The sequence below is a fragment of the Phoca vitulina genome, unplaced genomic scaffold (genome assembly GCF_004348235.1).
Source record: "Phoca vitulina isolate PV1807 unplaced genomic scaffold, GSC_HSeal_1.0 scaffold71, whole genome shotgun sequence".
NCBI lineage: Eukaryota > Metazoa > Chordata > Mammalia > Carnivora > Phocidae > Phoca > Phoca vitulina.
In genome coordinates, this window is record NW_022589774.1 from 6,432,578 (window position 1) to 6,454,568 (window position 21,991).

The window sequence follows — 21,991 nt, forward strand, 5'->3', positions numbered from 1 at the left end:
TTCTCCACTATAAAGTTACTCCTTTCCCTGTGTAATTATTTTTTTTTTAATTTTATTTGAGAGAGATAGCGAGAGCATGAGAGGGAGAGGGAGAAGCAGACTCCCCGCTGAGCAAGGAGCCCGATGCGGGGCTCGATCCCAGGACCCTGAGATCATGACCTGAGGCAAAGGCAGACGCTTAACCACCACCCTGGCACCCCTTCCCTGTGTAATTAATACACATTTTGTGGGGAAGTACTTTGAGATATTATGGTTATCCCTTTCATCCTCAAACTTATATATATATATATATATATGTGTGTGTGTGTGTGTGTGTGTATACACATACACAGATATATACACATTTATGTATGCATATATGTAGGTATATATGTCTGCTATAATCAATGGGCTATAATCTGTTACAAACAGCATTTATTTTGATCCTCAAGTAGTCCCAGACTTGGCCAGTGGGAGCCCCTGCAAGCTTTCTTCTGGGCCTTTTGGTGTATCCCCATTATTCTTTGAGCAATTCTTTACTTTCTGGGACAATAATATGTTCCCGGGTCAACTTAAAATTTCTCTGCCTCACCTCAGAATCATTCATTTCTCCAAGGAGCCATGGTTTCCTTTCACGGATAGTGGTATTTAGAAACAGAGATTTGGGTGCTCATGGCTAATGGTGCCGTTACTTTTCCCAGACACTCTGAGTAGACAAAGCTAAAGAAGGTATTTTATATTCATGAATACACATATTTCTATCTATTTGATATCTGTGTATCTTGAAAATCATAAGGATGTTAACTGGACTTTGGTGAGCATTTTGCAATATATATGAATGTCAAATCATTACACCATACACATGAAATTAATATGTCAATTATACCTAAATTAAAAAATAATAATTACAGAAAAAAATGGTATCCCCAGTTGCAGTCTGACATAAGAGTTCATTCTAATTTCCTGCCTTTTTTTTAGAGAGGGATGGGGGAGGGCAGAAGGAGAGGAAGAGAGAGAATCTTAAGCAGACTCCACACTGAGTGTGGAGCCTAATACGCGGCTCAGTCCCACAACCCTGAGATCATGACCTGAGCCAAAATCTGGAGTCGGACACTTAACCGACTAAGCCAACCAGGCGCCCCTGATTTTCTGCTTTTTTATATTTGTAATTCCTTTTCTACAGTGAAATATCCGATTCTCATTATTCTCCATCAGTCTCCTTGTAGGTCACCACTGCTGTCCCACCCCCTACCCTTCAGGGATGCCCTCTCCACCCCACTTGGTCTCCAGCACTCTGTGCTGGGTTGCCCTTATATGGGTTGTCCCCCTCATTCCTCTCGGGCTCTGATACCCCACTTTGGGCTGCCACCCCATTGTGCAGGTGCTCCTCTTATGCTTGTCTAACTCTGATATGCCACCCTGGCCCCATGGGCCCCTCCCCAAACCTGCCGCACCGATGGCCCCCTAGTTCTGCTTCACCCAACTGCTTTAGGGCTGAGTTGTTTCAGAAGGAAAGCAGAAGACAGAAGGAAGCAAGAGCATTTTTTTAGTGCCCAGGTCTCATAGTCCCATATGAACATAAAATGCCCTTTTGTTATAAGTAAGCTACTATTTTTTTTAAAGATTTTATTTATTCATTTGAGACACAGAGATAGAGAGAGAGAGCGCATGAGCAGGGGGAGAGGGAAAGGGAGAAGCAGGCTCCCGGCTGAGCCAGGAGCCCGATGCGGGGCTCGATCCCAGGACCCTGGGATCATGACCTGAGCCGAAGGCAGACGCTTAACCATCTGAGCCACCCAGGTGCCCCATAAGTAAGCTACTATTAAATCCAGGTTTCTTGAAAGAGTTTTGAAACATCATCAAATTTTTTTTTTTAAGATTATTTATTTGAGAGGGAGAGAGAGAATCCAAAGCAGACTCCGCACTATGCATGGAGCCCGACGCAGGGCTCGATCCCAAAACCATGAGATCATGACCTGAGCCAAAAACCAAGAGTCAGAAGCTTAAGGGACTGAGCCACCCAGGTGCCCCTGTTTTGATTTTATTAAATATATAATGAATATGTTTTGTGGAGAATGCTTATAAAGCTTCACCAGCCCTTTATTCAGTTATTACTTTTGACTGGTATTTGTCACACAGCTATATACCTTTAAGAAAAACAACAAACACAGAGCTACCCCATCATCAGCCCATCATAGAGTTTCCACATTGTACTGTCAGACAAATATCTACCTACTATAACTCAGTCATGAGTATGTGAAATTTTATAGAAAGTACATAAATTGTATTGTTTTATGAATTGTAATATCCCTATCTTTACAGTACAATAAAATGTTCTGTAAGTTGGACTGAGCTCCACAATACGGATTGTCAAAGTAACTCTAATACGAGACCAGAGGGGAGAATTTCAAGAATGTTCAGTGATAGGGGCGCCTGGGTGGCTCAGTTGGTTAAGCGTCTGTCTTGGGCTCAGGTCATGATCCCAGGGTCCTGGGATCGAGCCCCACGTCGGGCTCCCTGCTCAGCGGGGAGCCTGCTTCTCCCTCTCCCTCTGGCCCTCTCCCCTCTCATTCTCTCTCTCTCAAATAAATAAATAAAATCTTTTAAAAAAAAGAATGTTCAGTGATACACTGACAATACGTCACACTATAAAAAACTTGAGTCTGCTGTACAGCAAGTGAATGTCTGATTTTGCAGCCCCACCTTATCATTAAAGCGGTTAACATTACATATAATACTTGCACATTTTTACAGGAAAGATACTTAAAATCACAGTATTAATATTAGTATTGTTATTTTCCTTGACATTGTTTTATTAAAATTATTGTACTTAATCTTTGCACAATTATGTTAATATGTGTGGTGTTAAGTGGAGAAATTGCTAGCTAAAAAAAAGTAGTTTAGACTAAAGAGGCCTTATGAATATTACATACAGTTTCCTGAAAACCAGAGAAAAACATCATGTACTATTCTGTCAAGATAATGTGACACTTAGTAATCCTTTTAGTTGATTTTTTTTTTTAACCTGGTCGGTAAAGAGAATACTTTGAATTGTTCTTTTTAACAGTGCAGTTCAACAATACAACGAAATGTCAATACTTCAGAAAATGAATTAATAATTATCAGGAATAACAATCTAGGCAACCTCTGAAGTTGGAATGCAAAGTAGGCTTCAAATTATTTTTACACATTTAACCAGAGGAATGTTTTCAACTCGGCTACCTGCTTTTCATATTTAACTTTCCTCTCGTCATTAAGGTCTGTAAGTATTTGAGCACTGAGAACAATAAATTAACATTCCACTGTCAAAGGGATAGGATAATGCATTGGACAAAGGCAAGAAAAACCTCTTAAGTTTCATTCCTGGTGAAGAACATTACTTAATAGCCATTCAGTCCTAAATGGTCAGCTTTGCTTTAGATTCTTTTGAAGACATCCCTTAGAGGGGCACCTGGGCGGCTCAGTCAGTTAAGCGCCTGCCTTCTGATTTTGGCTCAGGTCATGATCTCAGGGTCCTGGAATCGAGCCCTGTGGACTCGGTGCTCAGTGCAGAGTCTGCTTGTCCCTCTCCCTCTGCTCCTCCCCCATGTGCATTTGCCTCTCTCAAAGAAAGAAAAGAGAATAAATAAATATTTTTTTTAAAAATCCCTTAAGGAGAAGGTTCTTTATCCAAGTTATTCTGCCCATGTCAAAACGATATAATGGAATATTAGCCATGAAAAAAAAGAATGAAATCTTGCCATTTGCAAAGACATGGATGGATCCAGAGAGTATAATGCTAAGCAAAATAAGGCAGTCAGAGAAAGACAAATACCATATGATTTTGCTCATATGTGGAATTTCAGAAACAAAACAAATGAGCCAAGGGGAAAGGAGAGAGAGAGGCAAACCAAGAAACAGACTCTTAACTATAGAGAACAAACTCGGGGTTAACAGAGGGGAGGTGGGTGGGCAGATGGGTAAAATAGGTGATGGGGATTAAGGAGTGCACTTGTGAGTGGTGTTGTATGTAAGTATTGAATCTCTATATTGTACACCTGAAACTAATGTTATGCTGTTATGTTAACTGGAATTTAAATAAAACTTTAAAACAAAAGTTAGATCTGCACATTAAAAAAATCTTTGTTTGTTTTTTAAAGAAAAGTTGAAGCTCTTCCAAGTATTACCCAGTACTTGAGTTCAGGCTTTTGTTAATGGAAAAATCTTACAAAAACCTTACAGAGTTTCAGATAGAAATTCCTCATCTAGTTATGAGTCTATGAAAGGGACTGGCTTACCTATAATGAGTGATTATTGTTCATGGTTAATTGAGCATACATGAGAAGAAAAAGCCAATTAGAATAGAAAAATAGAGAGAAGGTAGGGTAAGGTCTGTAGAGAGAAACTGACTAGCGGCGACTGTAGGACTGCAAAACATGGCCGTGTCCGTGAACTGAGAATGGAAGGGAGTCATTCAAGGAAATAATTGGTGGACAGAGATTTGAGGGGGAAAAAATTTGAATTGCTATCTTACCACAAAGGACCAGTGGAGTCACTGTTGCCAGATTTCTAAATTATACCACAAGTAGCTGCCTGCAAGTAATTGGAAAAAATGTTGCTGAGCTATTTAGTGTTTGGAACTGGAAAATTTAGAATATTAGTAAATTTTTTATTATTACTCATCTATTAATGATCTGAAAACCAAAACTCTATAAAGAATGTTGTAGAATTTCAAAGTTCATGGGTAGGCAGAAGTAGGGTAGTTATGATTCTAGGTGAAAAGCTGAAGCACAGAATACTGGGTTTTCCGATTTAATAGAAATGTATGGAAGGGTAAAAGACTTGTTTGGTCAAAGTGAAATAGAGAGTTAAGGTAAATAAATAATTTGGGTTAGAATTATTCTAAATTTGAGGAATTTCACAAGTTCATTTGATAAATTAAGCAGATTAAAATGAAATAATATTTAACCTCTTGGTGATTGTTGGATTTTACCAAAAAAACAGGACTCATGAAACAGCATGGTTGAAAACTGTAGAGCCCCTTGTATATTATCTAAAATTCAACAGCAATTTTTCAGGTAACTCCAGCTGGTGGGGAGACGTTGACTCTTCCCATGTTGAGAAGACACTTAGATGACATGCACCCTGGAATCTATTCTCTTATCAAGACTCAGGTTAGGATTATGTCTTCCTGTCACAGAAGCTTGGCTAAGAAACAGATCAGAAGGGAAAAATTATAAGGAATCACTGCTCCTCACAAATCAGCTTTACTCTTGGGAAAAAAAAAAGTGGCTAGCATTTTGCAGAATTGTTTGAAGGAAAATAACCTTAGAAATGCAGTTGATAAAGACAAAACATTTAAAAGACCTGTAATTTAAAAAAAATTTTTTCAGACTGAGAATACGGAAAATTCTCTTTAGGTCATTACACCTTCTATTACCAGGAAATGACTATTCTGGTAAAGATTGACCTGGGGTAGAGACAAGGAAGCCTTCAGAAGCGAAATCATTAACAAATATGAAAGTCATCACACCCAGATGCATAGTAAAGTATAATGAATTATACTTTAGTAAACAAGGTAGAGTTAAGATTCAGAAATAATGACTCAAACATTCTCAGTCTTTTTTTGGAGGGGGAGAATTTTTTAATTTCTTTGAGGTATAATTGGCATACAACATAACATCACTTTCATGTGTAGTAAATAATGATTCAATATTTGTATATATCGCAAAATGATCACCACGGGTCTAGTTAATATCCATCACCACACATAGTTACAGAATTTTTTTATCTATGAGAACTTTTAAGATCTACTCTCTTTGCAACTTTCCAATATGCAGTACAGTGTTACTAATTATAGTTGCCATGGTGTACATTACATCCCCATGATTTATAACTGGAAGTTTATACCTTTTAACTCCTTTCACCCATTTTGACTACCCCCCCCCCCACTCCCTGCCTCCAGCAACCATCAATCTCTTCTCTGTAACTATGAGCTTGGGGTGTGTGTGTGTGTGTGTGTGTGTGTTTGGGGGGGTGTGTGTGTGTGTTTGGGGGTGTGTGTGTGTGTGTGTGTGTTTTAAGATTCCACATGTAAGTGAGATCACATAATCATATGATATTTGCCTTTCTCTGTCTGACTTATTTCCCTTAGCATAATGCCCGCAGGTTCCACCCATGTTGTTGCAAATGGCAAGATTTCATTTTTTATGGCTGAATAATATTCCTCTGTGTGTGTGTGTGTGTGTGTGTGTGTGTGTGTGTGTGTGTGACAGTTTCTTTATCCATTAATCCACTGATGATCACTTAGGCTGCTTCCATGCCTTGGCTGTTGTAAATAATGTGGCAGTGATCATGGGGGTGCATATATCTTTTTGAGTAAGTGGTTTCATTTTCTTTGGATAAATACTGAGAAGTGGAATTGCTACATCATATGCTAGTTCTATTTTTAATTTTTTGTGGAACCTGCATACTGTTTTCCACAGTGGTTGCAGCAATTTATATTCCCACCAAAAGTTCACAAGGATTCCCTTTCTTCACATCCTTGCTAATACCTGTTCTTTCTTATCTTCTTGGTACTAGCCATTCTAACAGTTGTGAGGTGGTATGTCATTTTCATTTTGAACTGCATTTTCCCTATGATGCATGATGTTAATAAACACCTCATGTACATGTTAGCCATGTGTATGGCTTCTTTGGAAAACTCTATTCAGGGGCATCTGGGTGGGTCAGTCGGTTAAGCATCTGACTCTTGATTTCAGGTCAGGTCATGATCTCAGGGTTGTGAGGTTGAGCCCCACATTGGGCTCCCTGCTCAGCAGGGAGTCTGCTTGAGATTCTCTCTCTCTCCCTCTCTCTCTCTCTGCCCCTCCCCGCCCCATGCTCTCTCTCTCCCTCTCTAAAATAAATAAGTCTTTAAAAAAAAGAAAAGAAAAATGTTCAGATCCTCTGCCTATTATTTTAATTGGATTAGTTTTTTGCTGTTGAGTTGTAGGAGTTCCTTATGTATTTTGGATATGAGCCCCTTATCTGATAATAGGATTGGCAAATATTTTCTCCCATTCTGTAGGTTGCCTTTTCATCTTATTCTCATTTTTTTCTTTCTTTGTAACATTAAAGATTCCTTCAAGGTTTGTTTCACTTGGATATCTGGATAAGAAAAATTCCCAGTGGCAATTGCAATCCAATTCTGATGCATGTGTTGAACAAATAAAAAGCATTCCATAGAGAACTCTGCCCTCACGAGCTTTACTCCGGGTTGGGTATGCTGGACACTGAATGTGCATAGGTAGTACTATAACATCAGTAAGGGGAGATTTAAAAGGAAAAACACTATTCAAATTTCTGCAACTCAAGAGAGTGCTAAGCCCAGGGCCTGGCCCATAATAGATATTCCCTATGTGACTGTTGAAATTTACAGTTTCCATTTTTATATACTGTTACTTTTACTACCCTTGCCTATATACATTCATTATTTTGCACAGTTGTAATCAAAATAAAGATATAATTTTAGAGGCGCCTGGGTGGCTCAGTCGTTAAGCGTCTGCCTTCGGCTCAGGTCATGATCCCAGGGTCCTGGGATCGAGCCCCGCATCGGGCTCCCTGCTCCGCGGGAAGCCTGCTTCTCCCTCTCACACTCCCCTTGCTTGTGTTCCCTCTCTCGCTGCCTCTCTCTCTGTCAAATAAATAAATAAAATCTTTAAAAAAAAAAAGATATAATTTTATTTCCTTTATCACTTTATTTAACACATCATAATAGGAGAAAAGGGTTTCTATAGATGAGGATGTCTCATAAACACTGACTTCTTAAATGACCTTTATTAATCTCAATATTATGCTATTAAAAATATGGCTCAGGGGCACCTGGCTGGCTCAGTCAGAAGAGCATGCAACTCTTGATCTCAGGGTCATGAGTTCAAACCCCATGTTGGGTGTAGAGATTACTTAAGTAAATTTTAAAAACTTTAAAAATATATATATACTATCGTCATACATATTTTTTCCTTTGGTGAAAATTCTTGCCCAGAATAAATTTCTTTGGAGTAATTGACTTTTATCAAAGGCTATGAACATTTTAGTGATTAGTAAAATTTATTTATAAATTGCTTTCTCTTCAGGCTGTACCAACACACGCTGATATAGAACATACACAGCTTTACTGGAGAGCCCCTGAGAGTGTTTGTACATAGGAAGAGGGCTGTGTCAGTCAACGGTCACAGATTTCTCACTAGTCAGTCAGAAAGTATGCAAGAGTCTAGTTTGTTCAAATTACCACGTTGGATACTTTTATGAGAAGAAATAAATAAGATGCATAGTCCCTGTCATTAAGCTTACCATCTAGGTTGGGGAAACTAAACTTTATTCAATCACTCTATCCAAAGCACTGTCCCAAATGCTGCAGTGTGGAATGAGTGGGTAGAAAGGCTGAGCTTGATAAGAAGTTAACCAGTAATCTTTACCCTCAAAGAATCTGCCTTGTTGTTGGTTGGTTGGAGTCAGTGGGGTGATAAATATTCTTTATGGTTACAAATGAGCCTCCTGTGAACTTCATAAATTACCAGTTTCTAGAATAGTGAACTTCCATCTTTCTTAGGCCATCCTATCAACCTTAAGTGATTTAGGAAAATTGCTCTAAAAGCCATTGAAATATATGGCAAGTGCCTGATTTTAAATTATGTTGCTACCATTCCAAGGGCCTTCTTAGTATTATTTGAGATGCTTTAGAGGATGTGAACTGTAGGGCTTGGAACCACTACTGAGGAGGCAAATACCGCTATAATCATGAGACTTTGCTACCTTAGAAAGCTACAGATGCTTAAAAAGTATTCATAGTTGCTGACAAAGATGTTGGTGATTTTTCTAATGTAAAAGAATTCTTTAACTTTAAAGGTTACATTCCACAAGGATGGTGGGGTGGCCTAGTCAGGTATTGTCATGTAGAGTGGTGAGAATGATGACAGAGGTTAGGGGGCTAGTGGGGAGAAGGGAATCTGACTTAAATGATTTTCTTCACGTTGACGATGAGACATTGGTAGCATCACAGACTTCTTAGAATGGTGAGGAGATTTTACAAAGAGTAAAATGTCTGAGGAAACATACCTTGAACCTTTACCACGAATAGATCCGGCTGCATCTCTCTCCTGAAAGGAACAGGATTCTCCCATTAGAGTCAACCAAGACGCACATCACACTCTTCTTATTGGAGCATGTTTCCCAAACATGATTGATTTTTTTTTCTACCATTCATTCATTCGTCAAACAAATACTGAATTCCAACTATGTACACTCTTCTAATTTCTGGGAAAGCTGAACAAGATATGGCAGACTTATTCTTCTCTATTGCCTTGAAGCCAGGACAGCAATTAAACTAGTAGTTGTAATACACGTCAGTAACGCTAGCGAAGTACAGACTGCTGGAATGATCCTGACGTGGTCTGGGGGGCAGGGAATGGTAGACCTGAAGAGATCTAGTTGAGGTTGGGTAGGAAATGCAGTGGGCACTAGAGAAGGACTGCAGAACAGTATTCTGAATAGAGAAAATCATGAGCAATGAATGAATAAAGACAAAAGAACGAGTGGCATGTTTGAGGAAATAAATGTTCGGGATGGCCCCCCCAGAGTAGACTTAGAAGTGAGGCTAAAAAGGTAGACCCTAGACCATATGAGCCACTTTTAAGAGTTTGGATTTTATCCTAAGGGAAACAGGAATCAATTGAATGGTTTTATGCAAGGGAAAGTACCTGATCAATAAGAGTCTATGAAAGGACACTCGGGCTGCTGCACGGATAATGCACGTGGAGGGAGGTGGAGGGAGGCTGCTGAGGTAGTACTTCAGGACAGGACCACAGTTTTGACCACAGGAATGGAGAGAGGTGAAAGAAACTGAGAGAAAAAGAGGTGTAAATCAGCAAGACTCAGGGCTGATTTGATGTAAGACTGAGAGGAACAACAGAGGATGATATTGAAGTTCAGCTTGGGAAACGTAGTGGTTAATGGTGCTGTTCGCTGTGGTAAGAAATTAGGTAAGAACAGGTTTGAGGAGTTAAATGATTTCATTTGGAGAGAGGCTGAGTTTGAGATGCCTGCTCATCATCTAAAGTGAAGGTGTTTACCAAGCAGTCAGTTATACAGATACAGAATTCGGTAGGGAGATTAGACCTAGAAATATGGATTTGGGAGTCATCCATTGGAAGGATATGAGAAGCATAGAACCCTGTGGAGCAGAGCTAGTCAAGGAAAGGCTAAGAGAAAGCAGCCCCCAAGCTGACTGAGAAGAATTAGCCTTGAATGATAAAGCAGCACCTTGAGAGGGTGCTGATTTGATAACTAGGACCAAAGATTGATTGGGAGGGAGGGAGGAGTCAGCAAAACCCTTTGCAGCTGTGAAGATCAGGCAAAACAGGGACAGAGAATGTTCCACTGGATTTAGTGACAAGGATGAGAACAGTTCCCTTCCAGGTTAGAGGGCAAGTGACTGTAGCACTCCATATTCTTCCTTTTCTTGTAAAGCAAATCACGTGACCTGGGTGTACTGTGTAAAAGTTAAGAATTCCTGGAATCCGGGGGTAGACCTCTACTCTGAGTCAAGTGTATGAGTTTTAGGAACATTAGCTATGATCTTTTAGGTGCTATTTTTGCTCATTTTTGGTCCTCTGCTTTGTTACTAAGTGGTGTAGATTGCTTAGTTTTAGGGAGATGAGATACTATTTGATTAAGTTATTGAAAGATTTTTTTTTTAATAAAAATCCGATGAAACAAAAATGTTTTAGTGCATAAGGATTAACTGTAATTATCCAGAGCACCGCAAGCATTAACATTTCAATCAAGGAAAGTTTGACTTATATAAATGTGACGCTCTAATTTCATTGAAAACAAAAAAAGCACCTTCAGAGTTTGAATATACAATTTTAGCCTCATTAACAGAAATGGGTCTGTACTTCAGGACACTGTTATTTGGTCAATAATGAATACATTGCTATGGACAATTCTATAAGGTCAGGATTTTTTTTTTAAGGAATGGGAATAAGTTAATTATTTTGATGGTGTTGGTTTCATTTTTGAGGGACTCTCTTTTATTTTTCTCTTGTTTTTCTGCCTTATTTTCAAGCTTTGAGTTTGAGTGGCTATGTTGCCTAAATCCAGTATCATGAAGAATAGTAGAAAGATCAGGGCACAACAGAGGGGGAGCAGATACTACTGTTGGTTTAGATAAGTAGCCCGAGGGCAGATACTGGAAAAACTTTTATTCTCCCAGTATCTTTAGGAAATTATGGCAGGCTGTCCTCACCCTAGTATAACTGCTACAGGATGGATTTCCGTACGATGTGAATTTTCTTTGTGCTCCTCCAAAAGATGTTTAGTCCTTAAAATTAGTAAGATTGTACTGGCAAGACAGAATAATAGGATGGAACTAGACCTCCAAGTTTGAACTCTGGCTTCACCACATATTTACTGTGTGTCTTAAGTTTTTTAACCTCCTAGCCTCAGTGAAATGCGGGAAATAATAGAATCATCCTCATCGAGTTGATTAAGTTAACATTTTTAAAAAAGAGCAACACCTACACAGTAGGCACTGTATATACATACAGAATTTTACACAATCCAATGACATAGACCTTTGTTAATAATTAGAATCCTTTCTGAGTAAATGTTTGAGTTTTACATTGAATGCATCATATTTTAAAATATTATTCCAGCTATAATAATGAGTAGAAGGTAAACATAAACACTCTCTTGCCCTGGCCTTCCTTTGACTGATGGAATACATCACCCAGTGTATCTGGCCAGGATGACTGTTCAGCTGTATCTTAAAAAACAAACAAACAAACAAAAAAGATTTTATTTGAGAGAGAAAGAGAGAGTGTGCACGTGTGAGCACAGACACGCACGCGAGTGTAGGGGAGGGACGGGGAGAAGCAGCCTCCCCGCTGAGCAGGGAGCCTGACACAGGCCTTGATCCCAGGACCCTGAGATCATGACCTGAGCCAAAGGCAGACGACTGAGCCACCCAGGCGCCCCTGTTCAGCTGTATCTTTTATGTGTGCCGTCAACATGCCCAAAGCACCTCACGACTTAAAGATCCATATAACTCAGAGGTTAAGTAATCCATCGCATTTCTGGGGAGAGCTGCAAAGCGACCTCAGACCATGGCGCCACTGGATGCTTAGAACCTGTGAATTATATTGCAGGGGGAAATGTCCCATTTTTTCAGTTCTGTATCACTTAGTCTATATCTGGTCCTCTTCCTTTAAGCTCTCAAAGTACCCTTGGCAAGCTATAGCATCACCAGCCTCGTTGTCGTAATTAGTCATCGTGTAGTCCTTTATATTTTAAGGATATACACACACACATTTCTCCTGTGAGATAGACTGTTATCACCCTTATTTTATAGATAAGGAATCTGAAGCTCAAAAAAGGTAAAACTGCTCGCCAGTGGGCACACAAACTGTGAGTAATAGAGCTGAACCGGAGGCTCTCATCCCACATCCCGTTTTTATCAGCTGATAATAGACTAGGAGGTAGAATAATGGATACTAATAGGGAGAAATGACTAAAATTGGCTAAGAGGGGGGGAAAGCCATTTGCAAAACCATGGTTAATATAAGACCATTTTTGTAAAGATATTAATGATAATCAAAATGGAGGTGACAGAAAGTACGGTTAGTGTAGGGAGAAGATGTGTGTGCCGTAAGATGCCTGTTCTACGCCCGAGGAAGTGAGTAACTTCACTGATTCCACAAACATTCATTGAGAAACTAGTCCTTGGACTTACTCTCCAAGTGGGCCTCCAAGTGGGCTTGCCAGTTCTCATTCCTTTGCTTTCCTAGAAAGCAGAAACAAAATGTTTTACTGCTTATTTAGTAAACAGAGAATTCCCCACTGACCAATGTGGGGTTGGATACAGAGCTCTTGCACACACCACCTCCGCTCTCTCAAACCTGTGTTTGCATCCCGAGCACACAGCATGGCTTCCAGAACCACCTAGGTCACCTGGGTTCACATTCCAGGCTTTGACTCAGGCTTGCTGCTCCTACTGTGTCTCACTGCCTTTTCTACATTCAAATACTTCTTGAAATTACAGATGAAAAAGGTAACTCAGAACGTTTTAAAAAGTTAGAGATTGCCATTTTACAGCTGCAGAAGTTTCCATGGCAGGATCGGTGTACAAAAAAACAAGCACATCTAGTACCTCTAATACAATCCGGGTCAGAGTTTTAAGTTCCCAGATTAATTTTTAGAGCCCTGTCTCTAGAAGGTGGAGTGTCGCCCTGCACAACGTGCCTAATTACACCAATTCTCAGACCTCCCGTATCACAAAGGGCTACTACCATCTTCTTGTTTGAAAAAAAACACGACAATAAAACAATCCGAAGATAAAGCACACAAAATGCTGACTGTCATGTGGGTGTCTCTCTGTGTTTTCTCTGCGTGATGCTCCAGGTGGGAGAGTTCAGAGCTCATGCCGCTGAGTGGACGGCCAACGTCACAGCCGAGTTCAAGGAGACCAGGAGGCGCCTGAGTGTGGAGATCTACGACAAGTTCCAACGCGCCACCTCCATCAAGCGGAAGTTGTCCGCGGAGCTTGCCGGGAACCACAACCAAGAGCTGACTCCTTGTAGGAGGACCCTGTCTGTGAATCACCTAGCCAGCGAGAGGGATGTCTTGCCTCCCTTACTGAAAACTGAGAGTATCTATTTGAATGGATTGACGCCACACTGTGCAGGCGAGGAAATTGCGGTTATCGAGAACATTAAATAACCCTCTCTTTGAAGAACCTTAGGCGTAGCCATAGGTGAGGACTTCTATATGCTCTTTATGACTGTTGCTGGTAGCATTTTTTAAATTGTGCATGAGCTCCAAAGGGGGAAAAAAACAGATACACCCATCATGGCCATCTACCATCAAGAGAATTTGGAATTCTGAGCCAGCACTATCTTTTTGATGATGCTTGTTGAGCAGTCCACTTTCTTTGACAAGTGGAATAAAACAAGCAATGTCTGATGCCTTTTGTGCCCAGACTGTTTTCCTCCCTCTTTTCATAACGTGCCATAAGGCCTCAGAATGAATTATAATTGTTTCTGGTAATCATGTAGCTTCGAGGGATCAGTCCTTAACTTTTCAGGGTCTACCTAACTGAGCCTAGATACGGACCATTTATGGATGACCACGTTTCTTTTTGTAAATGGCAAGAGATTCTTATGCAGCCTTTTACCTAAGAAATTTTCTGTCAGTGCCTTATCTTCCGAAGAAACAGAACCCCTCTAGCTAATGTGTGGTTTCTCCTCCCCCCCCCCCCCAGGCTCACCTCTGCAGCCCTTTATCCCACAACTCCCGTTTGAATACCATACCTTGCTGGGAACGGTGTGTAAACTGAAGTGATGATGCCCAAAGAAGGAATAGATGCCAAATTAGATGGACACTGAAGCAACTCTCAGAAATTCTAGCGTTAAAGGCACTGCAAAGAAATGAGGTGCACAGATGGCCCCTCTGAGTATTTATTTGACTCAGGTACCAGTGGTACATATACACAGTATAATTATTTCCAGCCCGGTAAAATGGGCTGCTCCAAACAGTCCCTTTTTTTTTCTCCTGGCAGTATTTGGAAGTTATCATTTATTCATCACTACATATTTTGAAAGGTGGAAGCAGAAGAAGAAAAAATATATATATATGATCTGACAGAAGAAAGCTGTTAAACACGGATCTTACTGGAGGTGATTTAAGACAATTGGTGTGAATTACCGTTCTGAGGAAAAGAAGATAGCACGATAATGTGCTACAACCATTTGCTAATAAACATAATACTGCCAGCACCTCTTTGCTTTTTTGATGTGGAAGGCTTACCCGATTTTCTTTCCCTGGTGACTTTTGCCAGACAGGGGAGGTGATGCTGTAGTCGGAGCTGGGCACAGCCTCGCCTTGTGTGGGTGTCCCTCTGGAACTGTGACTGAGCATGAGAGCAGAAGTTAAAACTGGGATCACTGTGATATTGCACATGGGGGAAAAAAATGCAGATTGCAAGCATAATTCATCTTTGACATTAGAGAAAAAGCTGTTCTAGCACAATTTAAATCTTGAGAGCTTTTTTTTTTTTTTTTTTAGATAGAAAAGGCTGATAACCCTTTTTAGTTGAATTTTATATCCTGTAACTCTTTGGATGTTTCCAAGATTCAGAAGAAATTCATTAAAGGCACCTAGTAGAGATTGCTCCTCTCTTTTATTTTCATACTTAGATCTGCTGTACATTGTATATATAATTTTTCAAATGCAGAAAGAAGATGACTTCTCCAAATACAATTGCAAAACATTTCTTTTATTTGGGGGGTGAGGGTGGTGGAAATATCTGAATAAGTGGCATTCGGATTAGGGTCTTAAAATATAAACCGAGGATCTTAAAAAAAAAAAAACATTTAAATAGATGCTTATTTTCCAAAATTTAAATTTAAGCTAGAAATGTAAATATTCAGTTAACTTGTTGAAGGTACTTTTATAAACTTAAAAAATTCTAACCAAAATTTTAGAAAGTCGGGCTCTTTTAGAAAGAAAGCTACACCCATTTCCTCAATAACTGTTCTGACAGTTCATATGGTGGAATGCACCATGTATAAACTGTGAATTGTATTGACAAATAAAGTTTGTAATTAAAGTCAGCATTTTCTGAGTCTCCTGCTTGCTGCTGAGAATGGAGATGGGATTCTAGCCGAGCAGAACTCCAGGATGTCACCTTTCATGCTGAGATTTCTGTGGCTCCTTCATTCACAATATTCAAGAAATATTTTTGATGCGGTATTACTACCCTTGTTAAATATGTGCAGAATGTTCTTCTTGGTGACTGTTAATCAAAAGTAAATATCCTGACATTTCCCTTTGGAAATATATTTTAAATAGCATGTAAATTCAAGATTGTTTCTACATTATGACATATTAATGTCTTATTTTATCATTGTAAGACCTTGTCTTGACACTGAAGTAATCCGAATGCCAAACATGGGCACCTGAGTATTTTTTGTAAGGGAAAAAACAATCAAAACATCCTGGCAGTGTCGAAGCCCAAAGAAGTCCATTGCCAGCTAATCTTCTAGACCTCATACCCCAAATATTTGAACAACATACCTTATCAGTATCTTGCATAAATGTATTGATTCATTCCTAAGCACCTTGATGCTCAGTAAATGTCTTAAACCTGGTTCCCAACATTATCCTCAAAATTGGGGAAAATCTAAGAAAAACTGTATATTATATCAATTTTATTTCCTCAAGCTTTAATGTGTTTACTTACTGTGGAGAGAACATTGATACAAATTTTGACATAGTCTCAAATTTTCTAGTGAATTTATTTTTTCATTGGACCAGTTTTAAGAGTAGTTTTGCCCTAAAGAATATCTGGGAAAAAAAATTAAGTCCTAGAACCAGCAAGGATCAGGAACTCTTTGATATGAAATCTTAGACATGGATTCTAGACAAGAATCCTCTACCTTGCAGCTATTAAATGTAGAAGTGATTATTTTGGAGTTTTTCAATTTCTTATACAAATCCATATATTTTGCTACTTAGTTAATGTCATCCACCCTTTTATCAATAATATTTCACTTTTGTAATACAGGAAGAAGTGAAACTTCTAAAGCCAAGAGAACTGAATAATTTGTTTCTTAGCCATCAATAAAGTGGGAGCAGTGTGTATGTAGGGCTTTGTTTCTTTCTCAAATTCTAAGGAATATGTGACATACAAGAAAGACTAAATTCCACCTCACTTTGTGTAAAAAAGTCTGTGGAATTCTTTGATTCTTAAGGCTAGAGTTTCAAGCAGACTAAGGGAAATTTTAGATGGAATACCAAAAAAAAAAAAAAAAAATTCAGCCATTCTGAAGACTTGAGATACCTATTTATGCCTAAGAACTACAGACCTAGATCAACTTATATTGTTTTCCTTTTTAAAAAAATGTTTGCTGTTCTAGTAAAATCATAACTTATTTGTGGTTTGCATTCCTTATTAAAGTGCGAGTATAAATTTGCTTTTGTATAAAGTAAAAGATGTCTCTATTTGAATACTCATAATTCCATTAAAATTAATATATGATTTTGCTCCAGCATGAGTTTACTTAAATGTCCTTTTATAGGGAAACTTACTGGCCTTGCACATGCTCTTGTGTTAGTTCCAAGATGGAACCTGGTTACTTTTAATGGGGACTTCTGAGGGTAACTCACTTATTATGGTTTTCTTAATAAGGGGAAATCTTCATAAGCTCCATGTACTTCCTTCATCCCACTCAAAGGTTATCCAGCTTTTGTTTCACACATGACATTTCCCCACTCAGATCTCAACTATGCCTTCCCACAAGACAGGGATTAGTTCCAAGGACCAGGAGTTTTGACTCTGCTCTTCTGTTTGACTCAGCACCATTTGTTCACTAAGCCTCAGTTTTTACTATATCTAATATTCATAAAACCATTGATTTTCCCTAGTATTAGTACTATAAAATATTTTCATTGTCATGCTTGTCTCAATTTACTATTTTTTCTTTTTTTCTGTCATTCCTTTTCAAAGTGTTTCTTACTGCCTCGTTTTTATTCTTTCTCTTTTGCACTAAGGGCTTGGGTTTCTCTCCAAGCCACATAGCCATCTAGCCAGTTCCCATTGGCTATCTCCACTTCTCAAAGACATTTCAACATGTCTAAGACTCGCCTGATCTTTCCCCAGACCTGGCCCTCTTGGTGTCACTTATTTCAACAATTGGCACCCCCATCCATCTGGTTGGGCATTATCCTTGATGTCCTCTCCCCTTCAACTCCACATCCACCTTTCACCACAGCCCTACAGACTTGCCTCCTGAATATGTCATGAATTTGTACACAGCCACTACCTTTATCCAAGCCATTGCCATATAACTCCCCTGGCACTGACTGCTTTTGCATCATTTTCTGCTCCTGTCATTGATGGTAGGGTGGTCTTTTTAATATGCAAATCTGATTGTGTTACTCTCCAGTTTAAATCCACTAATTGTCTTTCAATTTTATAGAAGACCAGAATCCCTCACATCGCCTACAAGGCTCTCTTTTGGTCTACTTTATGCCATCATCTTCAGATTCATCTTGTATCACCCCCTACTTCTCTGTATCCCAGCCCCACTGGATTTCTTTGATCACATTACCCTGCTGTTGTTCCCTTTGCCCGGAATGCTTGCTCTCCTTTTACACCTTAGCCTTTTTCACCTAACAAACTTTTACTCATCCTTCAGAACCCAGCTCTCAAGTATCACTTCCTCTGATAAGCCTTCCCTGACACCAATTCCGGTACCTTTATAATATACTGTATAAAATCCTATTCTTTTCCTTCGATTTATGATTAGTCATCACTATTCTTATTATCTGTCTTCCCCACTAGAATTCATTTGTGTTAGCTTGCTATTTCCAGACCCTAGCCAAGTACGTATAGCAGGTGGTCCAAAAATTCATGGTGAACAAATAACATAAAAACAGGTGTTTAACAGTCTGATGTATACTTGTGTGTGGTTCTCCCAGCTCCACAAACATCTGTCCTCTTCTACTGGATAGTAGTAAATGGGGCACAGATAGTCGTTATTTCTCCAATTTACTTACAAGCTGGTACTAGTTACTCATGGTATAGAAGAAAAATCAAAGCCAATTCTTCAACCAGAGAGACTTTCAGTTTGTCATACACTTACTCCTTATAAGCAAGGGTTTCATTATTTTCATTTCCAAATTTTGGCTCACAATAGATACCATCAAAACTATTCAATGACAATTTAATCTTGAAAATTTGTTTAGAAATTAATTGTAAAATATTTGCCAGTACTAGTAAACGGATGCCTCTTATTAGTAGAAAGCTAAATACACATTTATTTCTCCTTGCCAAATGAAATTCAGCTTTCTCATGCTTAAATTTATAAGCAGTCTGGGAAGAAATCCATTATTGGGCACATTTTGAACTGTATCCAATAGAGAATATTAGTCACTTACATGGTATAATTTTGAAATTAACTCACAGAATAAACATTGGTTTTCATGTAGTTGATGCTTGACTTTTGCAGATGGTATTTCTTCTTACACTGTACAATTCATAGGGAGTAGCATATAGATGATTTTTATCATACTTTCTAATTTTAAAACATTTTATACATTTAAATATTGTTGACATCAGACTCTGTGTTTCATGATTTTTCCTAAAAATTTTTAGATGAGCATTGATGGCAATGTCTGGTCCAGATTCAAATTTTATCATTGCCCAAGTATCTCAGAGTTGGAAAGACAAAGCCTCAAGATACTGTCAATACATCTAATTAACCCATCCTGTTTCTCGGTCAGTCAGGTACAGAAATTCAAAGTTTACACATGCACTGAGAAAGTTTAATATTGCCAAAGTCTAGCTATATACAAGTAGATTAGCCAAGTGTATAAATCTCTTCAATGATTATGTTGTATGTACAAACAAAATATTACCATGCTCATGGTTTACCAAGTCAACATTTTTCAAGAGCCTTTATTGTGCCAATTACTGGAAATACTAAGCCAAATAAATGTCTGCTCTCTGGGAGATAGCAGTCCACAGGTCAGAGAGTGACACACAGCACAGAGAGAGGGAAGCTTCTCAGGGCTGAGGAGCCCTGACCAAAAGGCTCTTGCCTTTTTATGGACTTGGGAGGCCGAGGCTAAGGAAGAGGGAAGGGCTAACAGCGGAAAGCTACTGAGTCAGAGTGGAGAAAGGTCTCAGCTGAGGGCCCAGTAAGGAGGCCTCCAAACGGAGGTGCCTGCTTCTGAGTCCTTGCCTGATACTCCCTCGGGAAAACCACAGTGGGCTGGTTGTGGGAAGGGCAGCTTTCCCCATGCTGCCTGCCAGGCAAAGGCTTGAAACTACCCATGGTTGGGTCTGAAAGACCACACACAGGATTTTAGCCTGGAGCCAGACTCCTCAGAAGGAATGGTGATGCCCATCTGAGAATTTTGGATTTGACACTGGAAAGACATTTCAAGCTTTAAAATAGGGAGTAATGTGAATCGATGTGTACTTTTAGGATGATCGCTCTGGCAATGGTATGGGGTAGATGCTAAGCTAAAAGAGCTGGGATGCACTGCAGGAAGTCAGAGGAATCTGCGGTGGCCCCTGAGGAAGGGATTCATGTCTAAACCATATGAGGGCAACTGGGAGATGCTGGTGCATCCACCACCTTCACCTAAGATGAGGAACATGGAGCTAGGAGAAAGCAGAAGATTCGACGGGGAGACTGATGTTTTGAATTTAAAGTATCCATGGGGTCACCAAAGTGAAAACCCGCAGTGGGCAATTAGAATACTCAGATGCTCTCAGGTCAGGCATCCCAGGTAGAGAAATGAATGTGGGAATCACTAACATGAGAAGTGCTGCATATTAATAGTGAGAAGCTGAAGTTACTTACCATAGTCAATAGCGTTAGGTAAAAGGCCCTTCTAAATGTTAATCCAGTTTGGAATGATACATGTCAGGTGTATTTCATTGCAAGTCAGAAAACCCTCTCATATGAATTACATAAGAAGGTCTTAGAACCTTTCCAACCTAAACAATAATCAAGCATTACTTTCAGGTTGGTACTACAGTAATCACACTACTTTTTCTTTATGGTAAATGGTTTTCATCAGCAAAGCATATATACGTTTGTACTTTCTTTTAGCCATGCCTACACAACTTCATTTGGTTCTGCTAATTTTAACATATGTTCCCAGGATATCCTCTTATCTTGAAAAAGAGAAATAGAACTAAGACATGGATTAAAATAGAAAAATACAAACGACAACGGACATGACAACTGTGGCAGGTACTGCTGGTGCCTGAACCGGATTCCCAGTTGACTGGGCTGGTGGCCCCATGTCCCGATGCTCTGAGGGTTAGATGCTAACAGCTCACAGCTGCCCCCTTTTCTACAGAGTAATCTTCTGCAGATCAGAAGCCACCACTAGGAGGTTACCCAGTGCCAACCCCACCACAATGTGGGCAACGCCCAGCCAATAAGCGACATGTGGACAGCAAAAGGCAGTCATCCTTCCTTAAGGTGGGATTTAGTCTGTGCTGCAACTTACACTCCAGAGCTCTCTGTGGGACCATGTTGAGGCTAGACTCCAGCTGAGACCACATTCTTGCTTAGCACCTTCCCCTGCCCTCTCCTGTTTCCCTCCCTCCCTTTCTCCGGAGGGCACACTCCTAAATATCACATGCACCTGAATCCCTGTCTCAGACTCTGTTTTCATGACAACTATCGAAGTTACCTAATAGAATAGCAGGTCAGACCCAGGGGAAGGAGAAATAAAACACAAAAATTTTAATACAGAGGTGATGATTCAGAACCACTTAACACGGCTACCAGTTTCTAGGCAGCCCAAGTGAAAAGTAAAACCCTTATTAATGACTTGGTTCTCAATGTCCGTGATGAGAAAGTATATCCACGTCTCATGAAAACATAGTCTTTCTAGGGCTGAGTTCTAAAGTAAAAGTCTTATTCAAGGCTTCATACAGGTAACAGAGAGAGATGCAGGAGAAACAGAATACAATATCCCTACAAAAATGTTACAGTGGATTCCATGACTGTTCTTGATATTAATTCTAGATACAAGATATTGGGAGAGCACCAATTTTAGCTTAGTGAAAACATTTCTTCAGCATAGGTCAAAACAATATGACCCATGTGCACATCTTTTGGGTATCTGCCTAAGTAATGTTTTAAATTTCCATAGCAGAAATGTTTTTACCAGCTTCAGTTATCTCTAAGAATAACCTGAAAATTGGATTTTAAAAGGCAAATTTCTGAGTCCCATCACTAGAGAAGCTCCTGAAGTAGGTATAGAGTAAAGCCCAGAAAATGAACCCCTATCTGCCTGTTCTCCAAGATTTACATATTGAGAAACTAATACAGAACACTAGGTAGAAATGGTTTCTCAAATTTTCATTTATATCAACACAGTTTTCAATAAGAATTGGATAGCAGAAATTTTGTGGTGTTATTCTCTGATATTTGACCCAACTACTGGCATGTGTGTGTAAATGGAG

At 39.4% G+C, this 21,991-nt stretch overlaps 1 protein-coding gene across 5 annotated transcripts in view; it reads left to right on the forward strand.

Moving 5' to 3' along the window:
• KCNK2 (potassium two pore domain channel subfamily K member 2) overlaps positions 1-17,358 on the forward strand; it is a 219,857-nt gene extending 202,499 nt beyond the window's left edge. For 4 of the 5 annotated variants that reach the window (XM_032393113.1, XM_032393115.1, XM_032393114.1 and 1 more), the window contains exon 7: positions 13,399-14,249. In XM_032393113.1, coding sequence (XP_032249004.1) covers positions 13,399-13,716 — 318 coding nt within the window. In that variant the 3' untranslated portion in view covers positions 13,717-14,249. The other variant, XM_032393111.1, reaches the window with a different exon arrangement.
• Positions 17,359-21,991: the final 4,633 nt, after the last annotated feature.